The sequence below is a fragment of the Cygnus olor genome, chromosome 14 (genome assembly GCF_009769625.2).
Source record: "Cygnus olor isolate bCygOlo1 chromosome 14, bCygOlo1.pri.v2, whole genome shotgun sequence".
Lineage (NCBI taxonomy): Eukaryota > Metazoa > Chordata > Aves > Anseriformes > Anatidae > Cygnus > Cygnus olor.
This window is the reverse complement of record NC_049182.1, coordinates 10,482,195-10,501,204: the sequence shown is the minus strand read 5'-3', so window position 1 is coordinate 10,501,204 and position 19,010 is coordinate 10,482,195. Positions and strand designations below refer to the sequence as shown.

Below are 19,010 nucleotides of genomic sequence, written 5' to 3'. Positions count from 1 at the left end.
CTTGCAGGAACATCTGACCTGAGGGCAAGTAAAACCTGTTCCCCTTTTCCATGCATCCAACTGCAGGCCTCCTCCCTCGTAGGTTACAAATCATCTGTGATGGCTAATCCTCATTCTTTCCTCTTCCCAGGACAGTGTAAGTGGTCCCCTGGAATTGCTTTGAACTCCATGACAGAGGCAAGAAGCCAGTGGCAAAAGGAGAGGGGTTTGAGTGAAGCATAGAAATTAATTGGATTTTTAAACCTTAGTTCTGATAGGAGCTGTGGCTTTCACAAATACCTGATTTCTTGGGGCATAGGCTCTCCTGTTACAGTAACTCTTACCAATTTCACAAAATTGCTTAAGAAGTTTGCTTGATTTATTTATTTTAATTAATTATAAATAGTTTTAGCAGTCTTGCGGTACCATCTTCTAGTTATTGCTGGGATCTCATCTCTCTGCTGTCTCAAACATACTTTCCTAGCTGTCACTGAATCCTGTGCAATTTTTAATCTTCTTTTAACTCCGAGTTTAAATTAGAGTTAACTGAAGATGCCTTTTTTCCCTGACCAGGTCAGCATCTCCATCATTCTCTTTAATGTTCAACGTCTTGCTCTCCTTTTTGGTTTCCCCTTTGTCCTTCTCTAAATGTGCAAACCCAACTGCTGTCTTCATCTTCCTGGATCAGACTAAGTTACATTTCCTCAATCTGTGGCCAGTGCCATACACGTTATGTGAAGATGCCTGGTACCCTGCAGACTATTTTTCAGTTACCAAACCATAAACCCTCCTAATCCAGAGCATGTCTTTTCAAAGCAGATGAATGTTCTGTCAGGATACTTACATATATCCAGTCCTTTTTATTCTGATCTGGTAGTCTCCTGGACTTAGTGGTATAATGGGTCAGTGAGCAAAGCGAGCCAGTAGTGTTTGTCTCTAATTCCAAACCTGTCTCTTTTCCATTCCCTTCCTGTTAATTGTTTTGACCACTTCAGCATCCTTTTCCAGGCTTAAATAAACCTGCCATGTTGGCCTTCCCTTCTGCTGCTTGAGCCAGGCTCTGGACATCATCCTTCAAGCTCCTGCACTCATCTGTCAGATCTTGGCTGAGCTCTCCTTCCTCCCTGCCATCCAGGCTGCTCTCGTGGCCTCTCTTGGAGGCCTTGTCCACTCTTGATTCAGTGTGGGTTCTTAGTGTCTGTCCTTAGCTAAAAACATGTTAATTCTATGAAATGTACCCATTCGTGCACTCCTCCTGGGTTGTTCTGTACTCTGTATGATCCTCCAGACTGTAAATTCAAGGCTGAGAAGTTGTTTGCTCAATGCTCTCGCCTTGTTAGCTGTGTATGCTCACTGTGCTCGTATATTAAATGATCCTTGAAGTGCTTTAAGGGCCTCATGAGACAAATGTTGCACATATGCCATACTGTCCTTACAGGGAGGCTTGAGCCTCTAAGTATAGACCTAGAAGTTGTCAAAACTCTAGGCAAATCAGATCTGGAGATTTGCTTAAATCTTTTCTTAGTTGTGGCATGAGAAGGAGAGAGGGAACGTAACGTAGCTGAAGAGATGGGAAGCAGAAGAGCACGCTGAGAGGGTGAACTGCCTTTTAAGCACTTAAAGCCAGGAGATGAATGTGGCTGGCAGCCGCTGATCATCAGCTTTCTCTAGTGTAGCCTATTCCTAGCTTACTTTCGCCACGTAAACTTGATTTGTGTGTTTTGGTTGTTACTTATGTGATTAAAATGACAGAAAGGAGAGAGCCATGCTGTGACATTGGCTTTCCACTGAGTTATTTAAAAAGCTAGGTTGCTTTTTTTAAACCTGCAGTAGGTCATCCTTTTAAAACTCGTAAATATTTCTGATTGTAAGAAAAAACTTCCTTTTATAGTATCCACATACTGCTGTTTTTACTGAATCCACTGTAGAGCTATTTCCTATTTCTAATTGCTCACTCACCAAACAGCTCTGTTTTTTTTTTGTGCTCTTTGTTTCTCAGCTTTTTCTCCCCATTGCTCCATTATTGTGACTGTAGTGAGACGACGCCAGCTTTCAGCATTTAATGGGCTGCGAGGAGGAAAGATCAGCTACTTCCTCTGCCCGTGAGACCGTGATGTCACCAGCTGCTCCCGGCTGCTTTATCATCCGCTGCTGCTGTTGCTGTGGTGCATGGGGAAGGAATGTAAACAGCTCTTTCCAGATGTTCTCGGGGCAGCTGGAGATCCATAAATGGCCTCTTTGGTTCAGGAATGTTACTGATCCATCTAGGGGATAGCAGGGAGCGGAGTCATAAAAACATATAGCTCCATACGCATCCTGTGCAGCATGCTCTGTCAATTTTATCTGGTGAGCAAGAGCTATGTGCTGTTAGCAAGTGTGCTGGCTTCATCTCGCTCTGTGCTGGTGTGGCCACGACAGCACGGGACCTGGATGTGCTGCAGATACTGAGCTCATCCTCATGAGGCCCTGGAGGGATGTACTCTTCCTATTTTGTAGGTAAATAGGATGGCTGAGCATGTTCAGGGCTTGAATTGCATAAATGAGCTACCATGATACCAGCTCTCCTTCCCTGGCTTACCCGTTCTTCCTCCAGCTTTGACTCCTGGACAAGCACAGCAATAGTGTCCTAATCATGTGCGTGGCAAATGCTGTTTTGTTCACCCATTGTACCCATGATTTAATTAGATACAGAGTAAAGGAAAGAAAGCTGATGTAGTTTTGGAGCTCTGAATATAAAATTTGGTGTAGTAGGAAGCACTGAATCAACATGGGGCTGTTTCATCTTGGTGCTGGATAGAGCAGGAATTTGGAAGTCGGCATCTCTCATGCTTGTTCAGGACTGGAAAAAGCATCAAATCTCACTCGCTAATGGCGTATCCAAAAAAGTCTATTCTGGGGGAGAACCAGTCACTTCCTTCTTTAGGGTGTGTGTGTTTTTAATGCATTAATTAATTTTTATTGAGTGGTGGAAAAACTGATGTCAGTGCTGCATTGCGGCTGGACATGCAGCAACACAAGGTGGTAGGAAATAATACAGCTAACATCATAAGGGCAGTGAAAGTTTAACCACAGAGAGTTTAAAATAGCAAAGTTGAGCCATATGGATATTAAAAGGTATGACTGAATCAAAACAACTGTCTAATATTAAGTTGGATTTTGCTGGGGGAGTAGCAGACTTCTTGGGTTAACTTAACTTCTCCTGTGTATCCAATGTCCAAGGGTAGGTTTCTTGCCTCAACACCTTGATTTCTGGCTTTGGTATTGGCAGTCTTTGGCTACCGTGGGATACAAAACACTAAGTGCAATGTAGGTTGTCTCTCCCTGTATTTTTTTGTGAGGCCTTTATTATATTCAGGAGTCTGTAGGGTATCATTTTCCTTTTACGGTGGTCTATAAACTTGTCCAGCATGACTTCTTCCCTGGCACCTGTAGCAGCTCAGATTGCAAAGATCCATGACAGCAAAGCAGAGGGAGGTGGAGGGAAGTGCTCTGGAAACTGGAGCCAAAAAGCAAAGCAGTTACATAATTGTACAAAAGAAAAAGGATTTTTTTTGTTTTGTTTGGTTTTTCCTTTTCACATCCGTCTGCAAACTGAAAAAATGCTGTTGGAAAGCTGGATGGAAAAACGTTCAGCATCGTTCATCCCTGTGGGGACGTGAAATGTATTGAAATATTCCACCTGTTTTATGGCTGTTACTTTTCCTTTTTCAGGTTTGACATCTACAGGAAGGTGCCAAAAGACCTTACACAGCCAACCTACACAGGGGCTATTAGTAAGTAGCACTTCATTTTGCTGTCCTTGCATACCCCTGATCTAAAATTAAAGATCTTTTGGCTTCTGTGTCTTTAAAGATATTTTTAAAGGGATATTAAACACTGGAAACGGTATCCTTTGTTGCTGAGACAGCTCATTTTACCCAATCTGTAAGGTTGCACTAAATGACAGGGTAGTTTGCATGGATTTGGAATCTCGGTAACAAAAAGTAGCAAAGATATATTGTTATGAAAGGGAGCTCCTAAAAGCTAAAGCTGAAATACCTACTCTGCTAGCTACTGAAGTAGCTAGTGAAGCTTTCTGCTAATCTTCCCAGGAATAGAAGCTATGAGTCTGCTCCAAACACTGGGGGAGTGAACGATGGCAGGGGTTTTTTTGCCTTTCTGTGATAGCCATCCTGTTAGTGTGAAAAACAGCTGATAACAGTTGGGTTCACAGTTACTGAGCTCAAGTTTTTGCTCGCTGAAGAGACACAAGGAACCAAGCTACTGCAAACTGGGAATCCAGGTTTGATTCCTGGATCCATAAGAGCCGGTTGGATGGCAACATGCAGTGGCCAGCAGGGAGGATGGTCTGGGAAACGGATATTTCTGTCACGACATACTCAGGGGATTCGTCTGACATTGCAGATGGGATTAATGAGCAGAGAGCTTACTTTGTTGTTATTTCTCATGCTTTTAAAGGAGAAAAGTTACTTTGTCAGAAACCACCGATAGTGATCCACTCTCACTCCCATGTATCAATACATAGACTTCAGCTGATATGAATCTCTTGCCTTGGGCCTCTTTTCCTTCCTTCCTTCTCCCGAGGTAGGCTGTAGGCTGAGTAATGCAATTTCACACAATCGTATCCAGTGAGTGCACTGTGCAGAGGTAAACATTGATCAGGTTGATCCTGCCAAGTCTGTAATTAGACGCCTGTTGCAGCTTTCCTGTTCCATTGAACAGTGACTTCCTTTGATCGTAGAGCTGTGCTCCATTCATCCATTCTTGTAGATGGGTCAGTAGCCCTGTATGTCATTGCTGACGTGAGTGATGTCATATCCCTTGATGACAACAGGCATCAAATAGAACTGAGTCAATAGCAGTGAATCGATGGGGCACCAAGCAAAGCCTTTTGTGAGCTGCAGAAACTGCGAGGGTGGCTGAACGCTAGAACAGGTTGCCCAGAGTGTTGTGGAGTCTCCAATCTTGGAGATACTCAAAACAACTAGATCCAACCCCAAGCAACACCGGGGCGTTGGATGGGATGATCTCCAGAGGTCCCTGCCAGCCTCAACTATTTTGTGTTTCTGTGAAGATAGCATGTTACTGTAAATATTTACTTTCATGGAGTCCTTGTCCTCCCTGTTCTCCTGACCACTGAATTACTTGCATGTTGACTCCCTCCTAGGTTTGCTGAGACTGTGAACAAAGCTTGAATAAAATTGTTTAGTAATTTAGAGGCGTATGAGATTTAGTGTTCTTTCAAGAACACTTTGAACTTGCTTAGTGATCCTGCCTTCTCTTCTGTTTTGGAAACGAAGAGTTCCCACACTGTAACTGGGCTTGCTTTGAGAATTTGTCTTGTTATGAATCACCTGCAAAAAAGAATGTTTTAGAAACAAAAAACCCATCAAAGGCCATCCAGCAGTGTTAGGCTTTCAGATCTGCAGTAAACAGCTCAAGTGATAAGTGTGTTGTGGGAAGGCTTGGAGGCTGTGACTCTTACTTAAAATTATTAGCTGACTTATTTCTTTCTATTGTTATTTGCAGCTTCTCAGGCTTTGATTTTCTTCTCTAACTGGTTCTCCTTCTTTTTGTCAGTGTTTGCAGACAGGTTGATAGAAGCTTTTGAACCACACAGGCAGCCAACAACCTGTAGTGGCTTTGCATATGAGGATCCTGGCTGCAGCTTTCCTAATGGGCTTTCTGTCTGACCAAGCCTGTGACTTGTAATTTGAAATCCAGTAATCCTGAGTGTTGTAGGAGGCCATGAATGAGACCGGCCCATTGCCATGCCAGTTTGAAGTCTGGGAAGGTCTCATGATTTTGTGATAAATGCTTCAGGGAATTCAGATGGTAAGAATAATAGGGACTTGTAGGCAGGGGAAGGTGCTTCCTCATAGAAAATCTGGTAGGGTGTAGTAAATCTGAAATGGCTATGGCAGCATCTGTATTTTGTCTTTCTTTAAGTCTTCCAAGGTTTACAGAGCAGATACAAACTGTAGTAGCTGACTATTGACCTAAGCCCTTTTCACGTGATTTCTCTTGAGACTTCAGCTCAGTATCACTTCTGGTGCTGAAAGCTTTGAAGGCTTTCTGGAATGAGAATGGCTTTTCTGCAGGATTCCTCCAGTTGCTTTTGGTCTGTAAGAAGCTTGAGGTTTATTAGCGAAGAAGGAATAGATAAAATTACAACAGAAAAGAGATGTAAGTACCAACACTACCTCCAACCACCATGGATGAAGTGGCCAGCTCCTGTAGGAAAGACGCAGCTCAGAATAAGTGTCTGCTCTTCTCCACCAAAATACTGTAACAGTCTCGAACACAGCCAAGTTCAGAAGCCAACTGGAGGGTTATTGAGAGTCCTTCTGTTGTGTAGGTTTTTGTAATTTCAAAAGTTGCAATGAACACTTCATGTAAGGTGTTCCAGATCTGCGTAGAAACCCTTCTGGCTACTAAAAGTTGGTAGGAACTAAGGAAACAAGAAACATCCCCTGTAGTTCAGTGAGTGGGTTTTGCACAGAACACACCTACTGCTCTGGACTTCTCCGAATGCACACGGTAGTTAGGCATCCCTTTTTCTCAATACAGATCTCTTCTTTCAGACCACGTTGTAGTCTATGTGCCGCTCAGCCGTGCTATTGCTGTCCCTCTTCCACCGGGTGCTTGTGCCAGTCTTTGCGAGCCTTCCCACCCCTGCTCAGTGTGTATGTGATGCCAACACACGGCTGTTCTAACAGACCTGACTGCCATGGTGACAGATTGGCCGTGTTAGGGTATGTAGGCAGCAGTGGCACATGCCATCTGGCAGCTGGACAGCAGCAGTCTGACTTCTTAAAGAGAGGGGCTTGCAACTCAGGCAGCTGCTGTAGCGATCCTTCTGTTGAACAGTCAGTGTGGACGCATAGTTTGCGTGCACATGTTGTATGCACACATGGTAATGTTATCCAGAAATACTCCATGCTGTATGGAGGCTGGAGTTTTAAATACACATCAGGAAATATCAAAGTTATGATTCACATGGCATCCGTAACGAGACCCAATCCTTGCACTTCGTAGCAGTTTGCTTCATTGTACAATAAATACTATTAATTTTATGCCTTAATATAGGCATGGGTTCACGTTCTCAGTCTGCGTGCTGTGTTAAACAGTTTGCATTTCTTTCATTTCTTGCAGGGTGGGGAGGAAGAGTCAGGAATGTACCTCGATGGAGCATATATCAGAAGGGGACACATACAAAAGGGTTAGGTTCTAGAAAACAGAGTAGGAAAAAATGCTTGAGAGAACTTCTTATCCTTTTGGGGTTTCTGATCAACCAACAGCAGTGTGTTCCTGTGTGCCTAATGCCAACAACCTTTGATATATTGATCATATTGTCATACTAGAATTTTAAGACCAACTATCTTAGTTGGTCTTTCAAGCTGTGTGGGAACATCGCAGTGCTCTTGCAGTTAAGCTCTATGCATTAATTTTTATCATTCTGTCTGATCCCAGTTTGTAATCTACTTTTCCAAATATAATACAATTATCGAATTGTGGGTGGCAGGAACACCATGCCATACATGGCAGCAGGTAAAGTCCTTCACTATGGAATAAGTAGCTGAAGCAGTGTGTGTGTAGATTGTTACACTGGGAATGTTGTGTGTGCCTGCAGTTCCACACGAGGGAGAGGAGTGCATGTTCTGTGTGGAAAAAACTTTGGCACGAGACAGTTAAACACACAGAACTTTCACAAAAGTCTCATGCCAAAGACACCCCCCTGCTCTGAAGATTCTTTTTGGAAGTCTTGCAGACTTTTTCTAGTGTCCACAACATCCATTGTCAAGAAGTTTCAGAACTTATTTAGGTGTCATGCAGAGGAAAACCTTCCTCCTCTTGTTTTAAACTGTCACCTTTCATCCCGTTCTTGTACTAGAAGAGACAGAGAGTGGTTGTTCCATTCATCTCCTCCAGGCTGCTCATGACTTTATAGACCCCGTCATGTCCACTATCTGTAATCTCTTTTTTAAGGTTGAAAACTGACTGTGCAGCTCAAAGACTGGCAAAAGTATAGAAAGCCTTTGAAAGTCGGTCCCTGACAGGTGTTTCAGGGTATTCTTATGGGACTTCTTAAATACGGGTTCCTATAATTTTATGGCACTGTATTTGGTAAGTATCATCACAAGTCTTCACTGAAAGAGTTGAATTGGAAAGTGAGCTTGAGGGAGACAATGCTTTCTATACCAGGAAAGGAGAAGGTAGTTTGTTGATGGAAATGGCAGAAAAGAAAGTTAAAAGTGCGAAGAGAAAGAAAGCTTTGGGAGGGAATTTACAATAGCAGTACCAGGCTGTGCAGAAGTGATGGAGAACAGAGGTCTGGCTGATGCTGTGGGAAGCCCTTACAGGATGGTAGCAGGGCAGAGGGGAATACGGGAAGCAGTTAAAGAAGAAAGAGTTGTCTCTCTCATAATGTTCTCCCTTGCTTTCTGCCAAAGATCAGAGATCTTGTGTGTCTGCTGTTGGGTGATTAATGGTACGAAACACTGGATCAACTAGTCTTGTGTCTGACTGGTTGCTTTTTTGTGCTCTTACGTAGGAGTAGATGTTCTCAGAAGAATTTGCTGCTGTGCTTTAAGTAGACCTTCCTCCACCCCCATGCTGCATGATGCACTGTGCCAGCAGCTCAGCTGGGTTACAGCAGTGTTCTTCTGTACCTTCACAGCCAGGAAATGTGTGACCATCTGAGGTTTTTCTTTTCCTATGAATATCCCCTCTTGCTTCCCAATTTCCTCCTGGTCTTTGACTTTGTTTTTCCATTTTCTCCTCTTCTTCATCCTACCTAATGAATTTGTTGGGCATTTCTTTTAATCCGTTGCACTTCTGAAAGGGTCAGTAAATGAACCCACCCTTGGAGGGACGGACGAGGAAGGGGAAGCAGTGCACTTCTCCTTCCTCAGAACTATCGGCTGACTAATGTGATGAATGAGGCACAAGGCTCTGGGTCACTCCGGCGTCTGTCTCAGTATTTGCCTTAAGTACCTCCTCTTTCCTTCACATGCCTCTCACGGTCTCTACCGAGGCAGTTTGGCCAGGCACAATAGTTTGGTTAAAATTGCTCCCCGGCCAGTTGTGGCTTGAGCCTTCCAACGGCATGGATATTCGGGCTGTATAGGTCATGTGGAATAAAGCTGAGGAACCCGTTTTTTTCTTATGCATTTCTCAATCTTAATTAGTGGCTATGGTAAAATGGTCTTGTCCAAAGAGTGCTTGGTCATCGTTACTGTGCTGGGACTGAGGGGTGAACCAGACTGTATGCCTGTTGCCACAATCCTGGAATAGCATGCCATTGCCCACTTCACTCTTTTGTATAGTGATTCACAGTGAACTTGGATATTTTATTGTATGTAAATGCACACTGCAACCCTGTCTCTTCGAGCCGGCACATCCGTGTCTGCTCCAGTCGTCCCTACTCAGTAAGATTCCCAGCTGTCCTTCCTTCCAGCCCCTGCTGTGTAGGACACTGCCTGTCACTGCTGCATGAAGAGCACTGTGCAATGCTTTGAACAGTTTTCTGATGAAGAGTAACCAGTAGTACACCGGTAACTTTTGGCTCCCTTCTTTTAACCGTAGGTTGGCTTTCTTAGAAATGACATGGGCCTTGTCCAGGTACTTAGCATTTACTTTATTAGGAATTTTTATTTTCCAAAGAGTCAATTTGTTGGCAAATGGAGAAATTAAGAAGTATCAGGCATTATTTAGGTTAGTCTATTATAACAATGTCTCTGCTGTACCGACTCAGTCTAGTGGTTAGTGGAGGGAGGCTGCGAGATGACTTACAGATAGCCTTAGAACTTGACAAAGAACCGAAATGTCTCCTAATTCACGAAACACTGCATAGCTGACTGGAGTTAAGATACACAGCAGGATGTTGGGTATTGGCATGCCATTGAAGTCACTGCTCTGATGGCCTTATCTCGGTCATTGTCTCAAAAGAGTGTTAGTTCTCAAGTGTCTGGGTGGCATATTTACAGGGGGAATAATCTGCCTGCGTGAAAACAGTTTGTGTCTTTGTTAGAGATATGAAATTAACCTTTTCCTCTACTCTCCTCTTTTCCAGTCTCTGTCTGCTGCTGTCTCTTCATACTGTTTCTCTTCCTGTCTGAGCTCACCGGATTCATAGCCACTGAAATGTAAGTAAAAATCAAGTTTTCCTTTGTCGGAATGTATGTTTATAGATGGTTCTTTACAGCTTTACTCTGTTATATTGGAAAAATATGCCAGTAATTTCACTGGCCCAGTTACTTGGCTAATAGTTTAGGATTCCTTTAGGCTGAGTTAAAATTCTCAGACAGTCATACAGCTTTCTGACTTACTAAGGTAGACTGGGCAAACTTGGTTCTAAAATAATTTTGCTAGAGAAAATTGTTCCAGACCTGCTTGATCATTTTTCAGTTGCGTGCTAGATTTCTCTGTTGAGCAAGGTGGATATTTTTGATGCGACCACAGATCCCATAAAAGGCTTTCATCCCCTTTCAGTCCTCTGATGATAGGTGTAAGGCACTGTGAACGCTGAGATCAATGCCAGTCAGCTGACATTCCCTCTTTCTCCTTAACTTCTTGATTTCTTGTCCTCGTCTGGGATTTGTTTCTGCTCTCCTCCTGAATGCATGCTTTTCTCTATACTTGTTTGATTCAAAGTGATTCTGGAAAAATAGTGTATTTTTTTTCACTGATGCCTCCTGTTTAAACGTGTGGTGCCAACTGGTTGAAATCATGTGGGCTGTGCTCTGAGACTGTCGGGTCTCATTGCAGATAAGGTGAGACCTCTGACAAGATGTCGTCTTTTCCCCTCACTTCCCTGTGGGTAGAATGGGTACCCCATTTTGCCAGTCTTCACTGGATGTCTTCACAGATGCTTTTGGGGAAAATGAATTGCATAAAATAGGAATGCTTACTAGTTTAGTGTTAGTAATACCATTTTTGCTATGTCAGGTAGAACTGGATGTCTAATACATTTAGGTAGCTTTACTCATGCCATGAGTTTTATCTTCTTTCTTTGTACCTGTTAAGCCTTATTTGAAAACTTAGTTGACAGGTTTTTTGTCTGAAGAGTTGTTGTCCCTAAGTGACCTCTTTGGGACCTGCTCTGAGCAAAACAGAAATTATTTCTGCTTTTAAAAATTGCTCATAGAATAAATATTTTAGTTAAATGGATTTTTTTTTTCCTGTTCTTATGTTCCTCCTGTCTTAAAGTTGACTTTTCTTAGTAACTATTAACCTAAGTACCTTTGGGGTTCTAGGAAACATTCTCCATCATCCTGCTGATGTGGCAGTGAGCTCACTGGACTGTGATGCGGTTTTCCTGGAGAGTTAGGAAGGGTGGAACTTCTGTCAGACTTGTGTACTGGTTGATAGACACACATGTCACTGTGAGCACAAAAGCTCTGAAAGCCATTGGACTCATGTGCCATAGTTTCACTGACCATGCTTTGTGTTGCTTGTGATAACCATGTAATTTTTCAGTGTTTTTATGTATCTCTGACTTGGGTCGTGAGTTTAACTTCAAGAATAATTTTAACCTTGAGTAGTGTTTAACGTTAAGATAGTAGTGTAATCTAGCTCTAGCTATTTTTTATGCCTATTGCTCAATTGTTTCAGAGATCATGTCCCTTAATCCTTGAAAGTTTCTTTGAATTCAGTTCCATGCATTTGCTTGTGAAATACTAGGGTCACCTTATCAAACCACTTCTATCAGGAACTAAATTTTCTTGGTTTTGTTGTTTATAGAAAATAGAGAAAAGCACGACAAATTGCTTCAAGTAAAATAGTACTTTATCTTGCTACCCTCTTAGATCTCATTTTCTTGAATGATTTTTTTAGTTAATGTTTTATCGGAGGAATCAGTAATATTTACCTAATTTTGATCAAATAGAGTATCTGTGCCTTTATGTAACGATAGTTTCCTGACTACAGATTTCTTTTTGAACAGCGAAGTTGTATAATTCTCTGACGCCTCTTGGTGCTTGTTTCACCTTGTGACTTTCTGAACAAGATGATGCATTTTCCACAAAGATGTTAGAGGTGCGCTAAGTTCCTGAATGCTCAGCTGACAGGCTTTTTGTTCAAACCTCAGAGAGTTGGTAAACTGTTTTTCCCAGCAGGAACTGGGAAGAGGGAGGAGGTGTTTGCAAGCAATAAAGCAGTAAAATTTTAGAGAGGATGTCATGGAAGAGACTGAAACAAATGAATGCAGGAAACTGCTTCGTCATGGACAGTCCAACACAACAGCTCGCTGAATATGAAAACCTCCTTTTGATGAGTTATAGGTCAGCAAAATCTCTTGCTGGGAACAGATCAGCCACAGCATTTGTAAATAGGCTCCTTCTGTAACAGCGGAAATACTTCAGAATGTCATGCAGCAAAGTGCTTCCCAGTTCAGTAACTCTAAAGCAGAAGTACACTTTTCTTTTTCCATTTCTTACTCATTGCTTTCTCTTCTGGGAAACCCATGCCTTAAAGGTGTTCGAAGATGTTGTTAACCTCTCGTGCTTCCTTTTTTTTTTTTTTTTTTTTCCCTCTAGCGCATTACTGGCACTATGTTGTGAGGCAGCATAGTCTCATGGTTTGGAACATGGGTGTAGAAGTGTAGAGCTATATGTGGTCTGGAACAGTGTGAGAACTCTGTACCACCAGTATAAACTGGGTGGTGGCAGATAACAAGGGAGATACTAGCTCAGAAATATTTTTTGAGCCTTGTTTGCCCACAAATCAAATACTTCTGAAGATGCAGGAGATTCCTTTTGTGCAAATGGTTCAATTCCCATCACCTTTTATTGCAGGTTTCAAGTTTCTTTTATATCAAGTTTCTTTTTTATATCTGTTATATCTCTTGCAACACATATCCCTCCCATCTTGAAACTTCCTAGGTCAGCCAGGATTTGAATGATTAACCAGCGTGTGCACTAGCATGGGGTGAGCTTTCCTGCTTTGCTAGTGCCAGCTGCATCAGTCCTTCTCCTCTTGTGTAACATTTCCCTTAAAGCAGTCATGTGCTTTACAGAGCCAGAATGCATGGGGATAGCTGCACATTTTTGATAGCAAGGTGAAACTGAGAGCAGTTGGCCTGGTGCCTTACATCAGAGAAGTACCAGGTTTGCTGATGCGGACTCGCACTTACCTCACAGCCCTATTACAGCCAGTAATTGTGTGTGGTGTGTGTGCACTGACAACCTGCTTGAGGGCAAGTCAGCAGCAACCTCAACAGCAGTGGTACCCAGAGGATTAACTGTCTGGCTCTTACCAATGGCTTTCTTTGGTATATGGATCTGAAGCAGGAGGTTGGTGTGGTTTGCTGAGCTCATGTTCGCTGTGCCATGAGAAAGTAAGGTCAGCTCTGCACCACACTAAGCCCTGATACTTGCTAGTTTCTCCCCCCTGTTGGACTTCCTTCTACATTCATGTGACTGTAGCAACTTAAATTCCTGCTATTACTAGAAGTCTGTCTGGTCACTCTTGCCCAACTTCAAATCTGTTTTTCCTTGACCAGCCCGTTGTCTTAGTGCTTACAGTCTCGACTACTAAAGACGTGTCTGGGTGGCAGAAAGCCAAGAAATTACACCTTCATCTTGAGGATAACAGTCATAACACTGAACCCAAACAGATTGCCAATGTGAGGAAACCAGCGTGCATCACGGTGGTTACGTCACAGCTCAGCGTGTGGGCATTTCTAATGAGCGTTCAGATTGCGTCCGTGTCGGGGAGCTTACTTCAGCTAGGAAGCTGAATTAAGATGCTGTACACGTTATGGCAGACATGCAGGAAGTTAATGGGCCATAGGTAATGCACTATAACTGCACATCCTATTTTGCTGCTTACTGGCTTCCTGTGTAGATGAGCCCTGAGCAGGCTAGAAAACTCCTAGCTGCTCATGTTAAGGATCCGTTGCATGACCCTAGCAGGCAGTCCTCTGAGCAGCCACGAAGAAAACCAAAGCTTGGTTTTAAGGTGGGACTAGATCCTTTTCAGGAAAAGCACAGTGAAGTTCTGGTGAGGGAAGAGGTTTTTGTTTCTTTACTCAACCACAACCTATCGTTGCCCTTAAGGAGGGGGTGAGTTTAACTGGAAATCAAAGATATTCATGATTTTTTTTCGATCCATACTGGGAGTGACTGAAGACTTCAGAACGGTCCAAAACAAGACCTTAGATTGAACTCCTTAATTCTGTAAAAGACAGATAAAGAAAAGGAGGTCCTTGTCCCGCATTTGAACATCTGCAAAACTGGCAGTATCAAACACATTTGTCCCACTGAGCAAATGAGTCAAATGGCTGCAGACATAAAGCCAAAGTGTTAACTGTGTCCGGTATTTCCTGGGCAGGATTGACAGGTTGAGAGTAGATTGAAGGGTAGAAATTGCTTGGCATACCTTTAACGGCCTTCCTCATTCATCTTGCTGTCATGTTGCAAATCAAGAACGTAGAAATCACCTCTCTTTTCTAATTAACCCAGATCAGTTCCAGAAGTTAATAGCCGGCAAGATGATAATCCTGTACTTTTATGGCCGTAATTAGGTCATGAATTATGTTCTGTAGGATCAATAAGAGTTTTCCAAGTATTCCATTATTAAGAAGGAAAGATGTAATTAACTAATCTAGACTACCTTGCAGTGGCAGCCAGGGGAAGGGGTAGGAGGGTATGAATGTGGTATTTGTGGTATGAATGTTTCTGCTCAACAACATTTCATCTGCCACAACACACTGTGTAGAAAGCAGAAGACCGTTTCTGGTAGTGGTGGTGGTGGCGTGTGGGTGGTGTTTTATTTATTTATTTATTTTTGTTTGTTTGTTTTAATTGAAGTAATGACACTGAACGGGCTGAAGTGACGAGTTTGTTGCTTGGAAGGCTGTGTCCCCCCGCAAGGCAATTAATTATGTAAGCAAGGATATCTGTAATAAAAATACTGCCTTTCTATACAAGCATAAATCATCAGCAATGTCCAAATCCCTCGTTCATTTAAGGTGACTGTGGCACTGTGGGGGCACCTGCTTGCTTTAATCGTTATGAAAAATACTTTGGCTGGTCTGTGAATATCACACAGCCTGGCTCCCGTGCCGGGGCCATGCAGCACAACTCAACTGTTCATGCAGGCTGTCGGGTACCCCAAACATGGGAGGAAGCAAAAAGCCATGTGATTTTGAGACCAACGTTGCTTGTTCACGCTGGATTCATTTGCATGTCCGAGTATGGTCCTGTGGTGAAGCAGAATTGTTATCATACCTACCTTGAGAGCTTTTCTGTCCCTTAGCTCTCCAAGGTATTTGAAATGTGTCTTGTGGCTCTTGGCCCGTGATGATTTCTCACCATGACTTGCAGGGTCAGGAGGTACCTCTTGTAAGCAGCAGGTGCAATAAGCATTTCTGCTGCAGGAAACCGTAGCCTCGGAACATGTGCTGCATGCACCAGGAGCACAGTGCTACAATTCCAGGCCCCAGACACCATTAGGAGATGCAACTTCAACTCCTCCAACTCACTCAGTTGAGGCAGATGAAATGCTGGAGCAGGCTACACCAGCAGGTGAAATACGGCCTGGTAGTTGGAGGGGAATGGGAGCTGCAATCCTGCTCTCTCCACAGTCTGACCTTGGGATAGACAGTTTTCTGTAGAAGGATGTAATGCTTAGCTGCCTACCTCTCAGGGGTGTTAAGAAGCTTAATTAGTGTTTGCGTAGGAACTTGGAGATTACCTAATATAAGGTGCTATATATTTGTGAAGTGTCGTTATGCCATTTGTCCTAATGTACGTGTATGGGTTAGCAGGAAGCGGAAGGTGCTGTCGTGATGTCATTTGCAATTTCTGATTCAAATATACATTGACGTCTTTTGAACCCTTCTTCTTCCTGCCTCCTGGAGAACTGTAATTCCTTCCTTTGTAGGACAGCTGTGAAGCATAGAAAACACACTGAGCAAAGACCTAATGTGGGACAAAGACCTTCTAAATGACAAATCGATTGAGATTCAGAGCATAGAAGGAAGCTTACGAGTGGCAGAGTAATAGATGTGCACAATTTATTACACAGCAGAGAATTTGCGGATTTGCTTATTTTTTCTTCACACAAATTGAGAACACGATGGTTTGTTTGTCCTTTGTTGGGTCGTCTCTTGTTTGGCACAAATGAGAAGGAGGTAGCTCAGGACTCTAGGCTTAGGACGGTTGTGATGATAAGATGAAATGGCAAGCAGAGCCAAGAGGGTTTGGAGAGTTTGCCTGAGAAAGTCTTTTGAGAGAAGCTTTGGGCTGGAGAGGGGAGAATGCCTCCTGGGATTTAGAGGAGAAGGTAAAATGTAGCTTGCTGGAGTAAGTGGTTGTATTTTTTGTCTGTATGGGAGATGACTGGGGAGGAGAGTGCTTGTTTTTTCCCTCTGAAAGAGGGAAAAAAAAAAAATACTATTTGAAGCAAATGCTAAGCCAAGGAAGACGGAGGACAAGGACGATGTGCTTAGAGAGCACCCAAGGCAGACCGTGAAGGCCTGAAAGGCTGATGCCTTGTGTCTCGTCTTGTCTCCTCTTGTATTCAAAGGGCCGCAGGCTCTTCAGCTGTGGAAGTGCTCAAGTGTCTAATGAGGGTGGCCGGGGTTGCTGGATGGAAATAAGTTATTGGGGAAGTTTTGTTTCTGGGGAAACAAAGCTGTTGTATCATAAATCTAAGTCCCAGAGCTTGGAGAACAAGTCTGGCCGTCTTTGGATAAAATCTTAAAGAAATGCCCTCTTGCTGCTCTTCCCCCCTTTCATTCTGTCTCTTGTGCCGCTTGCACAATCTGCAATCTTAGATGACTGTTTCTGTGTAATGCTACAAATTTATAAGCAAACGGGATGAACATCTATCACCAAGCAGCATTGCTTAGGAATGTGAAGTATTTCACAGTGGCTCTTTCTAGAAGTGAAGCAGATTCTTTCTGTGTAGATCATAGCCCCTGCTGCGTAGAGAAACTTTCCTCCGTTTCCTTGAAGCAGTGATCGGAGGCCCTGGGGAGGGAGAGGTGTACCTCCTACTTTTGCTATTGCCCTTGTTATACTTTCATAGCTCTGCATCTCGCCTCTGCTTTATTATACCGCTTCTATTCAAACAGACCTTAACATCGACCAGTAAAATACCAATTCCTACTTGCTTGGGGTCTTTGGAGGAGATATGTGCCACCTCTGGAGTCACAATACAACCCTGTATGCTGCCTCTGTAAAGAGCTATAGAAGCAGCTGTGTTTACGGAGTCCTGTCCGACCTCAGATTTTATTTCCCTTCTGACTGTCCCATATTCACTGTTAGGCACAGTTGCTCTAATCCTAGGACACATTACATTCCAGAAGAGACAGGTATAAATTACAGCCAACTTTTCTTCTTCTGGAGACGTTATCCCTTCAGGGGGAGTTGCTAGAGGTGGCAAATACTGGCTTCCCCAACATCCCAGAACTGTCCGATGAAATAATTAGGCTGTGTGCAATTTGTTGTTTTGGGGTTTTTTTTTTTGGCCTTAAGGAGGAGGATAGCAACTGAGATGTGAGTGCCAGTTCTCTGCCAACTCCATCCAGACTTTCAGGGGGAGATCTGGAAGGAGCAGCCTTGACCCTGGAAGTCTGCTTTACCTGTGGGATTTCCAGAAAGTGTTTTGGGAGTGAAATCTCCAGTTTGTTGAAAGAGGTTTGCCCTGGCAAGCTTGGCCTGTGGTATGTTCTCACTGTGCCCAAGGTTCCCCTTGGTGAGATGCACCTCAGTAGCAGCAGATCAGTGTGAGGGGTACGGTTTGGAGCCCCTGATGAGAAACCTTGCTGGGTTTGTTAGCACAGGCCCTCCTAATGAGCTGGGAGGAGGCAGCAGCACAGGCCAGCAGGCAGGGTGCCCCACCAGAGGCAGCGCTGCGGGCCCGAGGGAGGTGAAGTGAGGAGATTGTTGTAAGCTGCCAGATGTCTACACGGTGATAGACAGGGCTGTGAAATTCCTCATGGATAGGAGGAGCAGGGGACTACCAGGTAACGAGGAGGAGGAGGAAGCGGCTGTGAGCCTTGCCCAAGAGACAGGCTGGGAGCCATCAGTCCAGTGACCGGAGCTCAGGACAGGACGCCAGTTCCCTTTATCTCTGCGACTAATGGGCGGCGTGACGTGGGCAGACTGGCCTACTTCTCTTTGCCTCAGTGATCCAGTCTGCAACAGAGTGACCTCACCGCTTTGCCTTCCGATGTAAAAGCTTCTTTTACACGTAAAGGCTCTGTGTGCGCAGTGTATCCATCGACTTGTACCAGCAACCGCTTCTTGCTCACTTGTCACTGAAAGGCGTACAGGCGTTTTCTTCACGCAGCACACCTGACTGCACATCTTCTAGCTTGTTCAGAATTGGAAATCAGCAACTACAAACATTGACCTTCCTAGTATTTTTCTCCCAAGAGCTGGGATTTATCAGCTCAGGTGCCAAGCCTCACGTGCTTCCCTGCTAGCCCTGGTGCAGATGCTCCCTTTTGCCACTGAAATCGGGTTGCCTGCGATGCTGGCTGGGCATGGACCCATCTCGGATGGCGGAGAGCTGGGGAGAAGCCAGGCGTGGTTACGAAAGAGGCTGGCTGGCAACTGGGATCTGGATGGGAGAATGCAGAAAGGTGCATTGCTTTGGGGAACTAACGCCTCTCCTGGCTGGAGTGCTCCTCGCCACCGTATTTGGACATATGACTTAATCCTGATCGCTACCCAATCTGCCAGTAATGAACACGTAGAAGATTTAGTGCATTCCACCTGGAAGGAGAAGGCTCAGCCAAGAAGCTTCTAACTAGGTCGCTGATGAGCAATCTTGCCTCTCCCTCTGTGTCATTTTTGTTAATCACTTGAAAAATACGTTGAGTAATGATTGCAAGCAACTTGTCAAGCCAATTAAAAACAGAGAAAGGTAGGGCTGCGAAGCTGAAGACAAATGCTGTGCTGGTTTTAAATGAGTGTCTGTAAACCCCACTGACCCGTGAGTAATTACCTCAGAAAAAATTGGCAGCCATGTGTTTCTCAGTCTGAAGACTTGTTTCTTCTGAATCCACAGGGCAA

At 43.8% G+C, this 19,010-nt stretch overlaps 1 protein-coding gene across 3 annotated transcripts in view; it reads left to right on the top strand.

Moving 5' to 3' along the window:
- ERGIC1 (endoplasmic reticulum-golgi intermediate compartment 1) overlaps positions 1-19,010 on the top strand; it is a 57,696-nt gene that overhangs the window by 17,667 nt on the left and 21,019 nt on the right. For all 3 annotated transcript variants that reach the window (XM_040573054.1, XM_040573052.1, XM_040573053.1), the window contains exons 2-3: positions 3,691-3,752; positions 10,055-10,127. In XM_040573054.1, coding sequence (XP_040428988.1) covers positions 3,691-3,752; positions 10,055-10,127 — 135 coding nt within the window. The remainder of the gene's footprint in view (positions 1-3,690; positions 3,753-10,054; positions 10,128-19,010) is intronic.